This window comes from Schistocerca piceifrons, chromosome 3 (genome assembly GCF_021461385.2).
Source record: "Schistocerca piceifrons isolate TAMUIC-IGC-003096 chromosome 3, iqSchPice1.1, whole genome shotgun sequence".
Taxonomy (NCBI): Eukaryota; Metazoa; Arthropoda; class Insecta; order Orthoptera; family Acrididae; genus Schistocerca; species Schistocerca piceifrons.
The window spans coordinates 886,978,851-887,000,125 of NC_060140.1; the positions used below are offsets into that span (position 1 = coordinate 886,978,851).

Consider the following 21,275-nt stretch of genomic DNA (forward strand, 5'->3'; position numbering starts at 1 on the left):
AGTAAGCCACTCTCACCACTTATCCACTTGCACAATCAATACAATCAATCCACATTCTCTGAAAATTATTTCGAGCAGTTAGTTCATGAACCCACATGAATAGTAAATGGCTGTGAAAACACACTTGACCTCTTAGCAACAAATAATCCTGAGTTAATAATGAGCATCAAAATGGATACAGGAATTAGTGAACACAGGGTTGTCGTAGCGAGACTGAATATTGTAACCCCCAAATCTTCCAAAAATAAACGAAAACTATACCTATTCAAAACAGCAGATAAAAATTCATTCGACACCTACCTTAGACACAATCTCCACTCCTTCCAACTTAATACTATAAGTGAAGCCCAGATGTGGCTTGAATTCAAAGAAATAGTATCGGCAGCAGTGGAGAGATTTATATCAAATAAATTAACAAACGATGGAGCTGATCCTGCTTGGTAAACAAAACAGGTCAGAACACTGTTGCAGAAACAACGAAACAAACATGTCAAATGTAAAAAGACACAAAATCGTCAAGATAGGCGAACTTGTACAGAAGCTCAAAATTTAGCGCGGACTTCAATGCGAGATGCTTATAACAGTTTATACAAAGCAACTTTGTCTCGAAACCTGGTAAAAATCCAAAGAGATTCTGGTAAAATGTGAAGTATGTTAGCAGCAAGAAACAGTCAAAGCCTTCTCTGCATGATAGCAATGGAGATACTATCGAAGACAATGCTGCCTAAACAGAGTTACTACACACAGCCTTCTGAAACACCATCACAAAAGAAGACAAAGTAAATATTCCAGAATTCGAATCAAGAACAGCTGCCAACAGGAATAACGTAGAAATAAATATCCTCGGGGCAGTGAAGCAACTTAAATCACTTAATAAAATCAAGTCTGCTGGTCCAGATTGTATACCAATTAGGTTCCTGCGTATGCTGATGCATTAGCTCCATACTTAACAATCATATACAACCGTTCACTCGACGAAAGAGCCCAAAGACTGGAAAGTTGCACAGGTCACACCAATATTCAAGAACGGTAGTAGAATAATACACTTAATTACAGGCCCACATCATTAACATCGATATGCAGCAGGATTCTGGAACATATATTGTGTTTGAACATTATGAATTACCTCGCAAAAAATGGTCTATTGACACACAGTCAACGTGGGTTTAGAAAACATTGTTCTTGTGAAACACAACTAGCTCTTTATTCGCGTGAAGTGTCGAGTGCTATTGCCAACAGATTTCAGATCGACTCCATATTTCTGGATTTCTGGAAGGCTTTTGACACTGAACTACACAAGCGGTTTGTAGTGAAAATGCTTGCTTATGGAATATCGACTCAGTTATTTCACTGGATTTGTGATTTCTTGTCACAGTTCATTGTAATTGATGGAAAGTCATAGAGTAAAACAGAAATGATTTCTGGCATATCCCAATGTAGTGTTACAGGCACTTTTGAGTTCCTTATCTATATAAACAATTTGGGAGACAATCTGAGCAGCCATCTTGTGTTGTTTGCAGATGACGCTGTTGTTTATCGACTAATAAAGTCATCAGAAGATCAAAACAAATGGCAAAACGATTTAGAAAAGATATCCGAATGGTACGAAAATTGGCAGGTGACCCTAAGTAACTAAAAGTATGAGGTCATCCACATGAGTGCTAAAAGGAATTTGTTAAACTTCAGTTACATAATACATCAGTCCAATCTAAAGGCCATAAATTCAACTAAATACCTATGGTATTACAATTACGAACAATTTAAATTGGAAAGAACACATAGAAAATGTTGTGGGGAAGGCTAACCAGAGGCTGCGTTTTATTGGGAGGACACTTAGAAAATGTAACAGACCTACTAAGGAAACTGCCTACACCATGTTTTTCCGTCCTCTTTTATAATACTGCTGCACGGTGTGGGATCCTTATCAGATAGGACTGACAGAGTACATTGCAATAGTTCAAAGAAGGGCAGCATGTTCTGTATTATCACGAAATATGGGAGAGAGTGTTACTAAAATGCTACAAGATTTGGGCTGAATATCATTAAAAGAATGGTGTTTTTTTGTTGTGACAAAATCTTCTCATGAAATCCCAATCACAAACTTTCTCCTCCAAACTCGAAAATATTTTGTTGACACTGACCTTCATAGGGAGAAATGATCACCACAATAAAATAACAGAAATTAGAGCTCAAATGGACAGATACAGGTGTTTGTTCCTTCCACGACCTATATGAGGTTGGAATAATAGAGAATTGTGAAGGTGGTTTGATGAACCCTCTGCCAGGCACTTAAATGTGTTTTGCAGAGTATCCATGTAGACGTAGATTTAGATCTGTACCACATTGTTCAGATCTCAAAGAAAGTACTGACAAAATGCACCTTTCTTTATCTTTTCACCATGTAAATTGGTTGCAAGTTTTCTTAATGATTCAGTAGTCTTGCTTTTTATGCTGTTCACTTTTTCATCTAGTGTAAATTCTGACCTTTTTAACTTCCTAAATTAATAATTTTCTGGTCTTTGATGAATACAATCATAATATATGTTATGAAGGAATAATTTAGTGTATACTGTATAGTTTTTGTACCATCATAAAATTCAAGCACAAGTTTTCCTTGACAAAAATGATTTTCATTACATCTGGTGAAAGAGAGGAAATTAGATACTGTAATATAAAATGAGCAATAGAAAAGTCAAGTGAATTGGTGAGATCGAAGAATTATAAAATGGCGGTCAAATTAAAAACAAGAACAATGATCTGAGGTCCTGTTCACAATGAGGTCATTATACATACATTAAAATTACTTTGCGATTGACATCTCAGCGAGTCAAGTGGTAGGGGCCAACTTTCATCCAATCACAGTTCTTTCTCGAGCATCACGTGCTCACTGTGTTGCCTGTTTGGTATGTACGTGCAGTGCTTTGTGAAGTAAGGCTAGCTGTATGCGGCAACAATGCCCCCAGCACTGCAATCTGTCAATCACAAAGTAATTTCAATCAGAAAACTGAGAGAAATTACAAACATCCATCGGAATAATATATTTACAGCGATACTGTCACAGTCAGAAGCACAACACAATGATTGCTCACATTCTTTACACATACAACAGCCTTCTGCTGAACATGATTAATTTGTTGTTTTGCCTCAACTTCTTGTCTTGCTGCAAATGGTTGTACCATCGTGAAAGATGTACATATTGTTCCTTTTCTTGAAATGTCAAACTGGACTGAAACACAAAAACAGAAAGAGATATATATGACACTGGTTAACATTTGTCCATGTAATTTAATAACACCTACATTGTATCTTAGGCGAAGTTTGTGACTGTTACAAACTGAGTTAAAAAGAAAGACACTGCAGTCAGTCACTACTATCCATACATTAAATTCAAGAACAGGAAGTCACTTATGGGACAATTTATAGAAACTCCTAACACAGTCAAACTCAGTCAACTGCATTTTTGCACAGGCCCCCAGTAGCACAATGAAAGGTACAATCAGTGCAAGCTGTAGTTAATGTGCCACAACATTTACGAACATTTAATTTCATCCACAGATGTCAATAATTTGGCACTAAATAAGATAGAAACAAAACACACTTGTGAAGCGATACACAAAGTTTCAGAAACACATTCCACTCTCTCTCTCTCTCTCTCTCTCTCTCTCTCTCTCTCTCTCACACACACACACACACACACACACACACACACACACACACACGCACACACACCACAATAAAAACCCAAGTTGTTTGATCCACACAAATCACAAAGCTTATTTAGGAAATCCATATCATCAATGACAACAAACAAATAACTGACACTTTCATTCACAGTATTGACTGCAGCAACAGACAAATATATAAAAAAATGTTATGCTGTATTTAGCTGCTTATTTTACATTACACAGAAAGGAAATAATTATAAAATTCCACACATCAATATATATACTGAATATACTGATAGCTCATTGCTTTTTGTGCTCTCAAAACAACCATTTGTGAAAAGACATGTATATCTGCCAGCTGAATTTCTAAGGCATGCGATAAAAACCTTTATCTTCCCTTACAACAGTTGAGTCGACCTATCCTCATAGCAGGTGAGTTCCTCTTAACCTTCCAATCCCTCTTCCCGAAGGAGGAACATACAAGTTCTGATCATTATATGTAGTATTTCCTATTTCAAGTGTTCCTTATTGGCGGTACTTGGAGTTCTACCACTGAATGAAGGTACTGGCCAGCCATGCTGTCTCCTTTTAATTTAACAGTTTTCTCAACTGAATTACCCTACTGACACAGTATTTAACACTGGTCACGTGTCTCACTGAACCCTTCAGATAAGGACAGCTAGTGTAGCAGTCATATGTTATTGAAACCCATGCAATGTATGGAACGAATGATTAACACTGTAAATACTGGACTTGGGGATCTCATGTAGTACATTCAAAACATGGAGCACATCCACCTACTTCTGTGTCTGCATCTTGCTACACAAAGTTCGGCCAAAATAAACAAATAAATAAGTACTATGGCACATAAAGACTTAATGTCTTCCAGTGTAGTTCTCATAGAACTACAATCTGTGCAGTATTAAAAATACAGGATGAACTTCTGAAAGGGGAAACTGAGTTACATTGTATAAGCAGGCTATCAATGTACTTTCTAGGAACTGTATATGGAATAAGTTTAAAAACAACTGCAGTCAGAACATATGTCATACTACAAAACTTCAGAATATTAGCTGAGTACAGCCTAATCCTTGTTAAGCAACTCCAGCAGCACTGTAATTACTCTTGGAAGTGGTAGCAGATGTCCTACAAACTTGTGTTGTCTTTTTGTACGATACGGCTCCTGTGTTGGACAATGAAGACACACGTAGAGAAGCATGTTTGAGTGTGTATGTTTTCGTTAGCCTGCTAGCTACAAGGAAGGATATTATCCAAAAGGTTAGTGATGTTTTCAATATTTTTTGTATACCCGTCAACTGCTCAAAGCCTCAAACACTCCTGCCACTGCTTGTATTCCACCCTGAACCATTCCGACTGTATAAGACAAGATATTTATAGAAAATCTGAAACATGCATTCTGTCACCAATTAGCATGTACAGTCAGTCATACCATTCACAGCACCAAAAAATAAATGTACTGTCCCAGCGAAAAACGAATCCATGTACCAGTAAAGATAACCACTATGCACATAGTACAGGCCTTCAGCAGCAGAATATGTGAGAAAACTGAGACCATTACTCCCAAGCTTGCATGTAATTCTATGCAGCTATTGTTACGTGATATGGTCAAAATCAATTCACCAAATGTTTAGGGACTTTAACTGAGCATCTAAGAAAGACCATTCATAAGATCATGAGTATATGTTTATGTGACAGTGGTATAATTATTTAAAACACATGTTAGAACTATTTACTGGGACAAAGTCATTCTTTGACATCAGTAAACATGAAAGAGTACGCACCTATTAAGGTACCACGACAGCAACAGTCCCAATAATGGTTAAAGATAATTATTATAACCCCAGCAATGTCCATACATGCCAGGAAACCTCACTGCTCTGAGAACAGACTGAAGACTTTCATCTCTGTAGTGTCCCTGAGACTGTGAACAAGAAAAACTTCTTGTCCTGCACATTTCTCTAGTTCAACAGCTAATGAGAGAACCCCTGTAGGGACACCTGTGGCACTCTGCAGCTTTGAAACATCAGTGAGGTGTTCTCAGATAACACACTTGGTAGCAAATGTCCCAATAGGGGCAGCATCTACTCTCAGTCCAACAAGTAGTCAATCGCCATGATTATTTAGATTTCGAATCCATCTTTTAAGAAGAAGATTAAACCTAATGAGAAACCTAAATGTCAAATGTAGCTTTTCAGTATGTTTTCCTTGATGTTCAGTGCACTGAACATCATGAAAAAAAAGAAAAAACACTTAAAATCAATGCATAGTTTCTTCTGGAGAAAATTTACAACAAATGTTACACTTCTAGTCCTTTTAACCAACAAGACATTGTTACTATAGCTGAGTAGTAGGATAAAGTAGAAAACCATCCACAAATAATGACTACAGAACAGCAGTCAGAAAAGGGCAAAAGGGGGACAGGGGGCAAAAGAGGAAGAGGGGGCAAAAGGAAGAGAGGGATGGGGAAAGGGAGAGGGGGATGGGGAAAGGGAGGGGAGAAGAATAATGTTGACAGTTACGACGGTATTCCAATTATAATTATGCCTGCCCCTTACAAGATTCTCTCTAAAGCACTGCTAAACAGAATAAGGAGCTAATATTGATAAACAGATTGCTGAGACCAGGCTAGTTTAAGATTCAGCTTTCCCGTCAAAAACAAATTTTTCAACCTGAAGATCATTATGAGATAAAAGGAAACTAGGAGGTTAGACTATATTGTTGTGTTAGTTGACTTCAAGCATATGATTCTGGTGACCGAGAATCATTATTGAATGTTCTGATGTTTCATTTGATGATACATCCAGAAATTTAGTTAAACAGACACTCTCCAACACAACAGGAAAGTAAAATTCAGGAATAGTATTTCAGAGCCCTTTCCGATAAAGACTGGAGTCGAACAAGGATATGGTTTTCCTCCACCAAATTTTAACTGCATATGAGAAAATGTGAAGCAAGGATGGAGAAAACTGCTGAACAAAAAAGAAGGAAATGAAGACTGAAGGTTTGTCGACTGTCTGGCTTTCACAATGACTTGGAAATTTTTGTCAAAATCATTTCAGCAATCACGAAGATCAACCACCTTAAAGATACAGCACACACTGTAGGGAAAATTTAGAGAACCAACATTTGAAGCTGACTGCCAAATGACTCCACTGGCACCAACATACATTGTGCATAAGGACCACGGAGATCAGATACGAGAAATTGGGGCTCATACGGAGGCATACAGACAGTCGTTTTTCCCTTGCTCTATTTGCAAGTGGAACAGGAAAGGAAATGGCTAGTGGTTGTACAGGGTACCCTCCGCCACACACAATACAGTGACTTGTGGAGTATCTATGTAGATGTAGATGCACTGCTACAACAAATATTCTTTGAGAAGATGAAATACATCAGCAATTGACCAGAATGGATTGTAACTGGCACCTGAAAATGTACCTTATATTTTTGGCAAAATTAGCATGTTTTTGTAAATGATCAGATATAAAAATTTAAGAGATTTCCACATGTTGGGCCAGAAGATGAAACTGATCTAAGAAACATAGGAGAACACAGCATGAAGGTGAAATAATAATAAAACAGCATAAATAGTTTTTATTCTCTATAATAAAAGCTTCCAGAGTGGATGTTTGCTTTTACACAAACATCAACAGTTTTTCCTGAAATGGTCTCTGCTCATTTTCTTCTTCTGACTAATGGCTTAACAAATTACTGCTTCTGTTGAGAAGCAGCAGTATTTTCTCACCAGTGAATGGAGTGCTACTCCGATTTAAGGAGTTTCTGGACATTAATTTTCTTCTCCCATTCAATTATGTAATTACAAAATCTGAAGAGCACTGTTTTCGAAAGCACTGAAAAACAAATTTCAATGGTCTCTTGTGGACATTTACAACTGGGTGACCCATACCGCTACAGGTAGAACCAACAACATACTTGGAGGTAGAACCAAAAATAATTGTCTACTTGCACTTTACAGGAACATACTCAGTGTGGTCGAAACATACTGATTGGCTTCGTTCCCTGGATTCTATAGTGCCAACATCTGAAAGTTCTCTATGATGGCACAGGCATGTTCTTAGAGCAGATGCAACAAAAGTGGTGACTACTAGTTTTTGTTTGAGAGTAAATGGTAACTGGCCAGCAGGACAACCTAGACAGTGATGGCTCGATACCCTGCCACAAAGATGTCAAGATATCAGGGCTGCACCCTGAACAGGCACAAGATTGGATAAAATAGAGACAGAGTCAAAACACTGGACCCTGCCAGCAAGAAGAAAAGAAAATATTGTGGGCACTATAACATGGCAGTCAGCGACGAGTGTGAACAAATGAGTATTTCGAATGCCTAAGCGCTGCAGGGTAAAAAGACCCACATTCCTCTCACAGGGCAGTCAGCCTACATTTGTGTTGCGTTTCTGTGAAAGTAGAACTGACACATGATCATAGGAATCACTGATCCTTTCTAGTGTTGTGGGAGCCTTAATTCAACCCTGTAGTGGACCAGGACTATTCGGTGACAAAACGAGAAGATTAATCGATCTGTTGATGCTATATAGAGGCAAGCAGGAGGGCCGCTTCATTGTGTATGCCCATACTACATGAATCACAGAGGCTGACAGAGCTGCAGCACGAGCGGAGCACCCGAGACCTGGCTTCTACATGGGCAGAGCATGGCACTGGCGAAAGACCACAGCTAATGCACCTGGCAATGAAGAAGGTGAACGCCAGGATGGCCTGTTAACATGAACAACATGCTAATAAACAGGTTGTGACTTCAGTTACATGATGATAAAGTTTGTTGTGCGATATGCATGAAAACAAATTGTCAAACAAATTATAATTTTTAATTAAGCTGTAAAATGACAGAAAATTCTGCAAATGAACACTATTATTTAACCTCAGTGTGTTAACATTTTACTAGGGACTATGATGCAATATTTTACATAAATGCGATTCGTTATGTTAGTAAAACATTATGAAATCTGCTTGGGGTCTCATTGTGCCACAACGACAAATAGAATACAGACATGTAACTGACTAGCTTCTGTGATTTCCTTTCTCAACACTCCCACAAAATCTGATTTCTCTTGTTCTTCTTTCTAATAAATTTATTATCTGTGTGATGTAAAAGCAAGAGAGCCACACTCACTCATGATTTTCCATTTTGTGCCAACAGTGTATCCCCGCGCATACACTTCTGACCTGGAAATGTATTGCCGCAAATATTGTCAGACAACTGTGGCTATTGTCGTACATGTGGCTGCAATTTGTGTTGCCTTAATGTTGCCCCACAACATTATCGGGATAAACTGTTGGCAATATGCTATTTTTACAGCCTGACTAAATGTACCTTTAGATTAGTTGACTGACAAGGTCAGCTGAAATTCAATACATAAGTATACAGCTAGTTGAAATTAATAACAATTAAAAAGAGAATGTTACTGTTCTGAGCGCACATTTTGCACAATGATAATGAGTATCTCTTAAGAAATTCTGGCATTTTTTCACAGTCTAAGTAATCTAAGAGATCTATGAGAGATGAGCATTGCTGGAGACAAAATAAATGTCAAGGGTGACTTCCAAAGGACATTAAGAAGCTACAGTTATCATGTCAGGGTTATCTTTTAATAGCAGAAATACAATTATATTGAAAACATGGTTTTTGGTGAACAGTTCTCTTACTTAAATTAGTCTCACTTCACATCACTCATTGCATACATGTATAAATTTGCAGAGGAAGATTAGAATGAACAATGATGGGAATATATCTTCATGATATTCACTCACAGGGCTACTTAACTTAAAAAAAAAGACAAAATAGAAAAAAAGTTCCAACACACAAAGCTTCAAATCTTCCCCATACAGTGGTACTAAAATGCTCAGATGTAAACGTACTGCCAAAGAATGAACATAATAATGCAAGTTAGAAACTAATTCTATCCCAATAGCAGAGAGGTTTGCCAACTGTACAGTGTGCACATATTTCTTCAAAAAACACTTGAAGAGTTGATATCTATGACAATGCAATCAAAATTCACTGAAATTTTCCTGGGATAAAACATTTGTATTGTGACCATAATTACATAACTGAAAAACATGTTTTCAGAAATGTCGCCACTTTATCTGTGGCAAAGGAACTGCAGATGATACACAGTGACATTCTACATCTGTATCTATATTCTGCAAGTCACTTTACACACATGTGTAAATTTATTCCGTGACTGTCCAGAAAAGTGATTACAGAGGAACAGTGTGATACAATTTATTGTATTATACTGCACCAGGGCAAATATTGCATTCTCTTTTTTTTCCTCTTTTAAAAGGTAAAACAGTTTTTTTTTATGATTCTAAACTCTAACATTCAATCAATTTAAAGAAACAACTTCCGTCTTCTATTACCAATCTCTATGAACTACACTATAATAAATTTATTCGAACAATACAAAAATTTTTGTTGATATATTATTTCAAAGTGATCACACTGAGCAGGAAATTTCAGATCCCTAGCTATTCAAAATAAGTGAGCACCACATCAGCCACTCCTACAATTTATCACAATATTTGGACTCAAGGGTGTAAATTTCACACAACTCTAATGTCTGAAGCAAAGAAATTTTGACTTTGTGAACATATAGACAGAAGATTATATTCTGTCTTAAGCTACTTTCATGGTTTTTTTATTTAACATATTAGATAAAAATAGCTGCTGAGAAACACACTGATGGAAAGACAAAAATTGCAACACCAAAAAATAATTAATGTAGAGTACTGAAATCCTTGGGTAACAGAAGAAATATTGAATTTAATTGATGAAAGGAGAAAATATAAAAATGTAGTAAATGAAGCAGGCAAAAAGGAATACAAACGTCTCAAAAATGAGATCGACAGGAAGTGCAAAATGGCTAAGCAGGGATGGCTAGAGGACAAATGTAAGGATGTAGAGGCCTATCTCACTAGGGGTAAGATAGATACTGCCTACAGGAAAATTAAAGAGACCTTTGGAGATAAGAGAACCACTTGTATGAATATCAAGAGCTCAGATGGAAACCCAGTTCTAAGCAATGAAGGGAAAGCAGAAAGGTGGAAGGAGTATACAGAGGGTCTATACAAGGGCGATGTACTTGAGGACAATATTATGGAAATGGAAGAGGATGTAGATGAAGATGAATTGGGAGATTATGATACTGCGTGAAGAGTTTGACAGGGCACTGGAAGACCTGAGTCGAAACAAAACCCCCGGAGTAGACAACATTCCATTGGAACTACTGATGGCCTTGGGAGAGCCAGTCCTGACAAAACTCTACCATCTGGTGAGCAAGATGTATGAAACAGGTGAAATACCCTCAGACTTCAAGAAGAATACAATAATTCCAATCCCAAAGAAAGCAGGTGTTGACAGATGTGAAAATTACCGAACTATCAGTTTAATAAGTCACAGCTGCAAAATACTAACACAAATTATTTACGGACGAATGGAAAAACTGGTAGAAGCCGACCTCAGGGAAGATCAGTTTGGATTCCGTAGAAATATTGGAACACGTGAGGCAATACTGCTGACCTTACGACTTACCTTAGAAGAAAGATAAGGTAAACCTACGTTTCTAGCATTTGTACACTTAGAGAAAGCTTTTGACAATGTCAACTGGAATATTCTCTTTCAAATTCTGTAGGTGGCAGGGGTAAAATACAGGGAGTGAAAGGCTATTTACAATTTGTACAGAAACCAGATGGCAGTTATTAGAGTCTAGGAGCATGAAAGGGAAGCAGTGGTGGGGAAGGGAGTGAGACAGGGTTGTAGCCTCTCCCCGATGTTATTCAATCTGTATATTGAGCAAGCAGTAAAGGAAACAAAAGAAAAATTCGGAGTAAGTATTAAAATTCATGGAGAAGAAATAGAAACTTTGAGGTTCGCCGATGACATTGTAATTCTGTCAGAGACAGCAAAGGACTTGGAAGAGCAGTTGAATGGAATGGACAGTGTCTTGAAAGGAGGATATAAGATGAACATCAACAAAAGCAAAACAAGGATAATGGAATGTAGTCTAATTAAGTTGGGTGATGCTGAAGGAATTAGATTAGGAAATGAGACACTTAAAGTAGTAAAGGAGTTTTGCTATTTGGGGAGCAAAATAACTGAAGATGGTCGAAGTAGAGAGGATATAAAATGTAGACTGGCAATCGCAAGGAAAGCGTTTTTGAAGAAGATAAATTTGCTAACATCGAGTATAGATTTAAGTGTCAGGAAGTCATTTCTGAAAGTATTTGTATGGAGTGTAGCCATGTATGGAAGTGAAACATGGACGATAAATAGTTTGGACACGAAGAGAATAGAAGCTTTCGAAATGTGGTGCTACAGAAGAATGCTGAAATTAGATGGGTAGATCACATAACTAATGAGGAAGTATTGAATAGGATTGGGGAGAAGAGAAGTTCGTGGCACAACTTTACCAGAAGAAGGGATCGGTTGGTAGGACATGTTCTGAGGCATCAAGGGATCACCAATTTAGTATTGGAGGGCAGCGTGGAGGGTAAAAATCGTAGAGGGAGACCAAGAGATGAATACACTAAGTAGATTCAGAAGGATGTAGGTTGCAGTAGGTACTGGGAGATGAAAAAGCTTGCACAGGATAGAGTAGCATGGAGAGCTGCATCAAACCAGTCTCAGGACTGAAGACCACAACAACAACAACAACAACAACAACAACAATGAAATTTTGGGAATACACTGAGCGAGACGTCATTTTCTGGAATGGAGTTTCATGCATGTTGAACTTGATTGGTCAATACAGGGACAGTTAATACTGTTTGTGGATGACGCTGGAGTTATTGTCCAACGATGTCCCATATGTGCTCGACTGGTGACAGATCTGGTGATCAAGCAGGCGAAAGCAACATGACACTATTCTGTAGAGTATGTTTGGTTACAACAATGGTATGAGGGCGAGCATTATCCTGTTGGAAAACATCTCCAGAGTACTGTTCATGAAAGGCAGCAAACAGGTCAGATCAACAGACTGACATGCGAATTTGCAATCAGGGTGCATGGGATAAAAACAAGAGTGGTCCTATTGTCCCATGAAATCACATCCCAGTACATAACTCTAGGTATAGGTCCAGTATGTCTTATCATGCAGACAAGTTGGCTGCAGGCTCTAGACCAGGGACGGCCAAGAACGCGGCACGCATGCCGAGGTTTCACACGCGTGCAGATCGCTCCCTTCTGACGTCACACGTCCCCCACTCCCACACCAGCTGACTGCGGGCGCATGTGCGGAACTACGAACACGCCTCACACGACAGTGCATTCGTGTAAGGAACACCGCCCTGCTAGCATGTGGCTTAGTTTCATATTACGACATTTGATAATATTAAGCTCTGTACAGCACATCATGTTGAGCAATACTGAATCTTTGTTGGCTGTTCATACACCTACAGAAAAATAACAATAACGCTGGGATTGAAACTGCACTACACTAACAATATCATGCTTCTCACATCATCACTCGCAAAATTGTTACAAATTTAAGCTGAGATATAGAAACAGACTTGAAAGTAGTCTACAGCATGCAGTATGATGTGGAATAAGTGATTCCAACTACATGTAAAACAAGCAAATTTTATATTCTGGAACTACTGTACAAAATTTGCAATAACTACAATTCTCAACAAAACATATGACAAATACAACAAAATTGTCACCATTAATTTAATTATTTTTGGTTCACTGTAGACAAAATAAAGTACATATCCGGCACTAACTGACAGTACACGGACAAAAGCAGACAGTTTCTCATACTTTCGTCACTCAGATTGCCACGTAACCCTGACTTATTTAGTTTCACGATCGAAATAAACCTTTCGCACACGTATGTCGATCCAAACACTTATATAACTTTTGCAGCTTCTTTGTGGAGACTGGGAAACTCTTCCCAAGTAAAACCTTCGTAAAATTCCTGGACAGTTTTTATGTAAAAAAATGTTTCCTTTAAATGGGAATTACACTGCAGATCGATCAATTCCATTTACAAATGCACTGGAGTACTTTCAACTGAAACGGCAAAGGGTCTACAAAATAGTTCAAAAACAGATGTCAGACTGGCAGTGTCCTGAAAACGTTCAGAAAATTGTGCCTGTAGTTCCTCCAACACAGAAACGAATTCGTCAGAAGTTGCGTTCTCTCTGACTTTAGAGTGCGTAGGGCAATGGGTGGTATTCATTTTCATGAGTTGTTCCTTCCACAATGCGAGTTTCTTATTAAATGCATCCACTTTTTTCATCAGATCAGAAATAAGCTGCTACTCACCTTGCAAAGTCTTATCGAGAGCGTTCAAGTGTGCAGTCAGATCAACTAAAAAGTCAAGGTCTGCAATCCATTTTGGATCTTCTAATTTTGGCTCTGCCTTTCCTGTTTCCTTCAGGAACTCAACAATAGCGAATCTTAAATCGAAAAATCTTTCGAGGCATGATCCGCAACTTAACCAATGTATTTCCCAGTGGTAAATAACATCTCCATACTCCTCGTTCAGTTCCATGAGAAACTGTTGAAACTGACGGTGTACTAAGCCATGAGACGTCAAAAAATGTACTATGGTGACTACCAACTTCATCACGTGCTCCAAATTAGCATACTTAGCACAAAGAGCTTCTTGGTGTACAAAACAATGAATTCTGTACAAATCCTCTGTCGATCGTCTTAATTTTTTTACGCAACAATGTTACAAGCCCATTTTGAGCACCTCAAATTGCTGCCGCTCCATCCGTGGTGACTGAAACTAACATTTTCCAATTCAGGCCAACGGCTTCAACTGCCTCTTCAACTGCTTTTAGCAAGTCGGTACCCATCGTTGTGTGTTTCATTGGTACTAAATCTAACAGTTGTTCCGTCACGTGCAAATTTATGTCGACTCCACCAACATAAATCGCTAGTTGTGCTGTGTCCGAAATGTCGGTCGACTCATCCAAAGCAATCGAGAATGCAATAAACTTGCAGGCACTATCAATTAACTGCCTGTAGACATCCGCTGCCATACCAGCTATGCGGCAAGCTATTGTCTGTCTGGAAAGACTGATTTCACTAAACTTCTTTACTTCCAGTGGCGTCAAGGGTTTCGCCGCCCCAACAATACACTCCTTGATGAAATCACCATCACTGAAAGGCTTATTCGCTCTTGCAATTTTGAGCGCTATTTTGTAGCTTGCTCTTAAAGACAGGTCGCTACATTTGGTTGCAGGCTAAAAAAAGGAAACAAAAACTGAGAGAACTCTAAATTCGAATTCTAACGACAAATATGTACAAATACAAAAATCAGAAACAAAATATTTGTAAGTGGTACTCGTGTTCGGTCCGTCTCGCTGCATAACACTACATCTTCTTAATTCCGCCAACTTGTTTGATCTATCAACCCAACTAAATCATAGAGTCCTTTGTGTGTGGTGTTATAATGCCGTTCTATTGCAAATTTGTGGTGGCCGGCGAGTATGTGACTGCATAATAGACACCGAGAATTTTCATCCTTCTCTTCGAAAAAATATTGCAATTCCCATTCAGCTCTGAAGGCTCGTGACGTTGTGTCACTACCCCGCCTCTTTGTGAGCATGTGTTCCATTGCAGCAACCACTGTACAGTACTTATAAACTTCTTACGAATCGCTAACAAATAGCGAGGAATAAACATGGCTGCCACTACGAATCAACTAATGCACCCTATGCCGGATGAAAAGATGTCGCATCGCACAGCTAGTCTAATGTCGAGCCGTGCCGAGCAGTGCCGCGAAAGACCAAGGAAAGCCGAGTAGTGGCGAGGTGGACCGAGTCCTGGACGGCATGCGTACAGCACATCTGTACACGCGTGCAGTTTGGCACACCGTGGCCGTCCCTGCTCTAGACTGGCCTCCTCCTAACTAAAACACAGCCATCACTGGCACTGAGGCAGAACCAGCATTCATCAGAAAAAACAACAGACTTTACTCTGCCCTCCAATGAGCTCTTGCTTGACACCACTAAAGTCACAAATGGTGATGGTTTGGGGATAGTGGAACACATGCCACAGAGTGTCAAATGCTGCTCAAACTGCTGCTGCAGATACAGTACAATGTGTCAGAGCCCTAATACACTGAACACAATGGTCTTCCCTCTCAGCAGTGGCATGATAGTGACACATGGCCGTTTGAAGCCTGGTCTTCTTTCAACCATACATTCCTGTGACCACTGCTGCCAGCAATCGTGAACAATGGCTACATTCCTGCCAAGTCTTTCTGCAATATCGCAGAAGGAACATTCAGCCTCTCATAGCTCTATTACACAACCTTGTTCAAACCCAGTGATGTGTTGATAACAACATCTTTTTCGCCTTAAATGCAGTCTTGACTAACATCAACTCACCATATCCAATCTTAAAGCATGTAATTCATACACATCTGAATTGCATCCTCATAGTGGCACTACTAATGTCTTTCTTATGTGAAATATGAATACACATCACCTTTTAGTTGTAGAAATATGCCTACCAACTTTCATTTATGTATCACAACTGCCCCTTGTTGTTGCAGTTTTTTTCTGTCAGTGTATTTGAGAAGGAACACTGCCTTCTTTCAAAGTAGCTGGTTTTCTGCTAATACGCATATGTAAATTAATGAGAAAGTACTTGACATAATAATTATCAGTATGAGTAGGTAGTATAGGTCATAATTTGTTGTATACTTTCTAGAAGTAGTCGGCAGTGGCCCCTTCTGTCTATTAATTTAACGTGACTTGTTTTATATCCTGAAAGCTCTCCTTCACAATGATATTATAATTAATTAATTAATATCACCATGTGGCTCGGTGTGCATCTAGTGTCGCTGTGATGAGCACTAACTCTATTCATCCCCCCCTCTTCATCCTTTCCCTCCCCCCCCCACCCCTCTCTCTCTCTCTCTCTCTCTCTCTCTCTCTCTCTCTCTCTCTCTCTATCTATCTATCTATCTATCTAGTCATACTTAAGTCCCTCTGTCTGCACCAGGTTGAGCTCACCACATTCCTATCCTGTTACCTTGGGACCTTCACCTCCTGACTGTAAGCCACATATATATATATATATATATATATATATATCTAAAAAGAAAGATGATGAAACTTACCAAACAAAAGCGCTGGCAGGTCGGTAGACACACAAACAAACACAAACATACACACAAAATTCTAGCTTTCGCAACCAATGGTTGCCTCGTCAGGAAAGAGGGAAGGAGAAGGAAAGACAAAAGGATATGGGTTTTAAGGGAGAGCGTAAGGAGTCATTCCAATCCCGGGAGCGGAAAGACTTACCTTAGGGGGAAAAAAGGACAGGTATACACTCGCACACACACACATATGCTACGTTTTCAATCATATTTTTAAGTGTATCTTGACTGCTGAACACATCAACTACATGGTAGAGTGGTTAGCTTTACTCTTTGCTTTATTTGAGGTCCATTATTTCATCGTACATCTCTCTCAAAACATTATTCTGGATACTGCAACTATTGACTATAAAATATATCCTACGGATAACATTTTATTTTAGCACAGGTAATTGTTCTAAAAGCAGCAGATACAGGAATGAAGTGTAAAGATTTCAACTGAAGCAAACATAATGCCTGTAATGGCTACAAAGTCTTTCGCGACGTATTTCTTGAGTAAAAATCTCTCGGTGTACATGCCGCGTCAATTCAGGATAAAACTCCAAGCTTTCGACCACTACCTCCATGGTCGTCATCAGGGCTAAAACTGACTGTCGTGAACTAGCGAGGTTCCCACTTTTATATGCAAAGGATGGCTTCTGATTGGCTGGAATACGTCATAGCAACAGCGATATGGCGCGTAGTGAAGTGGTAGCAAGATAGCCAGAGTCCTGAAGAGGCAAGGAACAAAACCAGTTTTCCGACCACCTAGGAAAATTAAGGAAATGTTGAGGCCAGTCAAAGATAGTCTCGGCTTAAGAGTGCCGGGAATTTATACTATTCCTTGCAAATGCGGCAAGAATTACATGGGCCAGTCTGTAAGAACCGTTGCCGACCGCTGCATTGAGCACCAACGCCACCTGAAATACAGGTATTTGGAAAAATCAGCGGTGGCTGAACATAGTCTGCTTAAGAAGCATAAGATTTTATTTGAAGAAACCAGAGTAATAGTCCACGCATCGAATTACTGGGACTCTGTGGTCCGGGAAGCAGTCGAAATTAGACTTAGCGATAATAACTTTAACAGAGACAACGGCTATGCACTTAGCAACACTTGGAAGAGTACACTGGATAAAGAAAAATCACAGAGAAAAACTTCTCACACTTTACCTCCTGATTCAAGGGATGGCGCTGCAAGCAACGCGGGATAGTAACTACATCTATGGAAGTAGAGGGCACCACTTCACTACGCACCATATCGCTGTTGCTATGACGTATTCCAGCCAATCAGAAGCCGCCCTTTGCATATAAAAGTGGGAACCTCGTTAGTTCACGACAGTCAGTTTTAGCCCTGACGACGACCATGGAGGTAGTGGTCGAAAGTTTGGAGTTTTATCCTGAATTGACGCGGCATGTACACCGAGAGATTTGTACTCATAATACCTGTAATAATTATCAAAAACAAAATAATGTCAGCGTTCACTAGCTTCTCCAGTGTTTCAGAACTAGCATGCAAAGTAACACTACCGTCACCAGTGTGCACGAAACATTTAATCCAAGGACTTTATTCTAACAATGAAATTAAAGTAATTTTTGTTTAGTACTCACCATAACATCATACAACAGATGGTAATACATCTTGTCCACTAAAGTTTGATGATATGAGACAAAAAATGTTTTGTCTGCCAAGAAACTATTCAGTTCCTGAAAAAATATTGACATAAATATGTGTGTACAACATGTACCAGTTGACTAACAAATGTACCACACAATGAAAAGTACAAACAAGACATTTTACATTTATTTTTAATTAGATTATATTTGTCTCTGTCATATTTGTTAGGAATCATATTGGTGCAATAATTAATGTGTTCCGCTCAAAACTGTACTGAGCTCATCCTATTCCCCTGCTGAAACTGCTGGCCCCCACCCTTTCATAAAACTACATGGATTCAGAAAAGTTTATAATTTTTTTCATGGGTTATATAAAAACAAAGCAAACTGAACACTATTAGTTAAATCAACTGTACTGATGAAAAAATATTTGCATGCAGCAAATGAAATATATCATTGCACTTAGTACACTAAAAATTGTATAAACTTTCTAAAAATGTTGAAATTAAAACAAAAACTGTATCTTATTTTTTATGGCAGCTACCATACATTGGTTTTTGTATGACATATAATGAAGAAAAGATTTTAATTGCTCCTCATAAATTACTAATAGTGTACAATTATTAATAAGAAATTAAAAAAATGTGTTACAATTAAGAATTGAGAAAATTTATTTATTATAATTTTACTTGGCATTTCCTTGCTTTGACCAAAGCAAATTCATTGATTATGCATGTGGAGTCAAGTTTGACAGCTGTGTCGTATTCTATCAGTAATATAGCTAAATTCTGCAGTCTTCTTTTACCCACAGTCAACCATAAGCAGATTTTTTTATCGTTTTTAACTTGTTGAAACAGAGTTCACAAAATGCTGCAGATGAAGATGATGATGACGACAATGATAACAAAGACTTAAAGGTACTCAGCTACGAGAGTATAGTTTCTCTATACAGCGGAAGTCTGTGAAACAGGGTACAAATAAGTTGTCCGTTTGCTAATCTTAATAATTTTCTCATCCTGAATATCTTTCAAGTTTCATTTTCATGAGTTTGATTACAAGGAGAAGCAGTACACCCAGCAGTGGTGGTGAAGATTGTTAGATCTGGAAGGAAAGGGGGCAATGTGTGTCATGGTGAAGTTACATGCCCCTCAGAGCAGTGAATTATCCTCCCCTCTATGTTTGCCCACCACTAACACCACACAAAATATATGAGGGACATGCATAAAATAGTTTGAAATGCCAGTCCAATGACTAAAGACTTTAGATTTTACTACAGTATCTACTCTCTCTCTCTCTCTCTCTCTCTCTCTCTCTCTCTCTCTCTCTCTCTCTCTCTCTCAAGAAACCAACAGCTGTTGTCTTCAGCAAGCATTAGAGGTAGATATTTTGTTCATATGTGGGTCCACAGTCTCCAAGAATTTTGTGAAAGAAAACACTACCTGTAATACACTCTATAGTTATCCTTTTTTTATTAAAGATAACTATACAGCCTACTACTGACAATGTTTTCTTCCACAAAATTCAAGACAGAGGTACAGCTAATTACAGTTTACATCATAGGTCTGTTAGGATGGTGCATTTTTTGAGTATACGAAGTACCATCAAAGGTGCTCCATACACACACAATGGGGAGGGGGGAGTCCTCTTGTTGCAAGACAGTTTGGTGGTTACCAACATGTAAGACGACAGATAATTTGCAAGGTGCCTAGAGTAAAGTTCGCCACTCTTAGTAGCCTATTCGACCATCCAGAGTTTGTTGTACACGCAGTATATTGCCTTTCTGTGTCCCAAGCCCTCAAGATACAGTGTCTGAGGTGTGACAAAAAATCAGTGCCTAAGGCTCTCAGTTGCAATGATTCCATTGTGGTTGCAAGCTCAGCAAGTCTGTTGGCTCAGTGTACAAAGAAAACATAGAGAGATTCCTGCTCCATGGCAATTGTAGAGCAGGTCATGAATGTTGAAGACCAGCACATTTCATGGAGAGCATTGGTCTACTGCTTATAGTCTGCTCAAGGAATCACTACATACAACGAAGTTCCGTTTGACAGAGTCTCATATGTTGGAGATCTCATAATATGGCCATCAGTTCTGCAGTAAATGTACTACACACATTCAGAAGACAGTGTTGCTCATAAACTCCTGCATCAACACAGCCATAACAAACATGGTCACTGACCTAAGAGCCATCTGTACATATGATTTCATTAGCTGGATATTCACGGTATACAGATTTCTGCTGTAATTCCCTTGGTGCCACAGGGCACGCCCATCCTTATTACTGGCCTAGGAACATATCACATGGGAGTGAGATGTGGTTCTTCGCATACAAGCAAGTGGAGGAAGTTGGGAGTTCTCTACACAAGTCCTCAAACGGTACCTCAGCTGGTTTACGGTTTCATAGGTGGTTCAAAAGCAGCTGGAGTCTGTCATTTCAGAACAAAATGGGAGTATCAAACATGTTCCAGTTGCTGGTTGACAGTGACCACATAGTTGATCAAGAAGAGCGAATGTCATACTCTCAGACAAGCGATACGTGCTTCCACGAGGAAGCCCATATGAAAAGCTCCATTTGACAGTCTTTATCACAGAATACAGAGTCCAATAAACATAGTACAGATTGTGCCGCTGAACAATAAGCAAATACATCCCTAATCTGAAGGAGATAAAATCAGTATTTTATAAACTCTTAATAAAACCACTCGATCCATTCTCAAAGAGGCGTTGGTAAGAAAATGGCTGTGTGTTCTGCACTCCTCCATCATATAAATGTTAAATATTTCTTTGTGAAACCAAATAACTAACTTGATGCTACATCATGGGTACAACACTTTCTTTGCAG

At 38.8% G+C, this 21,275-nt stretch overlaps 1 protein-coding gene across 2 annotated transcripts in view; it reads right to left on the minus strand.

Moving 5' to 3' along the window:
• Positions 1-3,023: 3,023 nt before the first annotated feature.
• LOC124788876 (eukaryotic translation elongation factor 1 epsilon-1) overlaps positions 3,024-21,275 on the minus strand; it is a 32,896-nt gene continuing 14,644 nt past the window's right edge. For both annotated transcript variants that reach the window (XM_047256159.1, XM_047256160.1), the window contains exons 3-4: positions 18,431-18,526; positions 3,024-3,226 (exon numbers count right to left, since the gene is read on the minus strand). In XM_047256159.1, the coding sequence (XP_047112115.1) occupies positions 3,095-3,226; positions 18,431-18,526 (228 nt within the window). In that variant the 3' untranslated portion in view covers positions 3,024-3,094. The remainder of the gene's footprint in view (positions 3,227-18,430; positions 18,527-21,275) is intronic.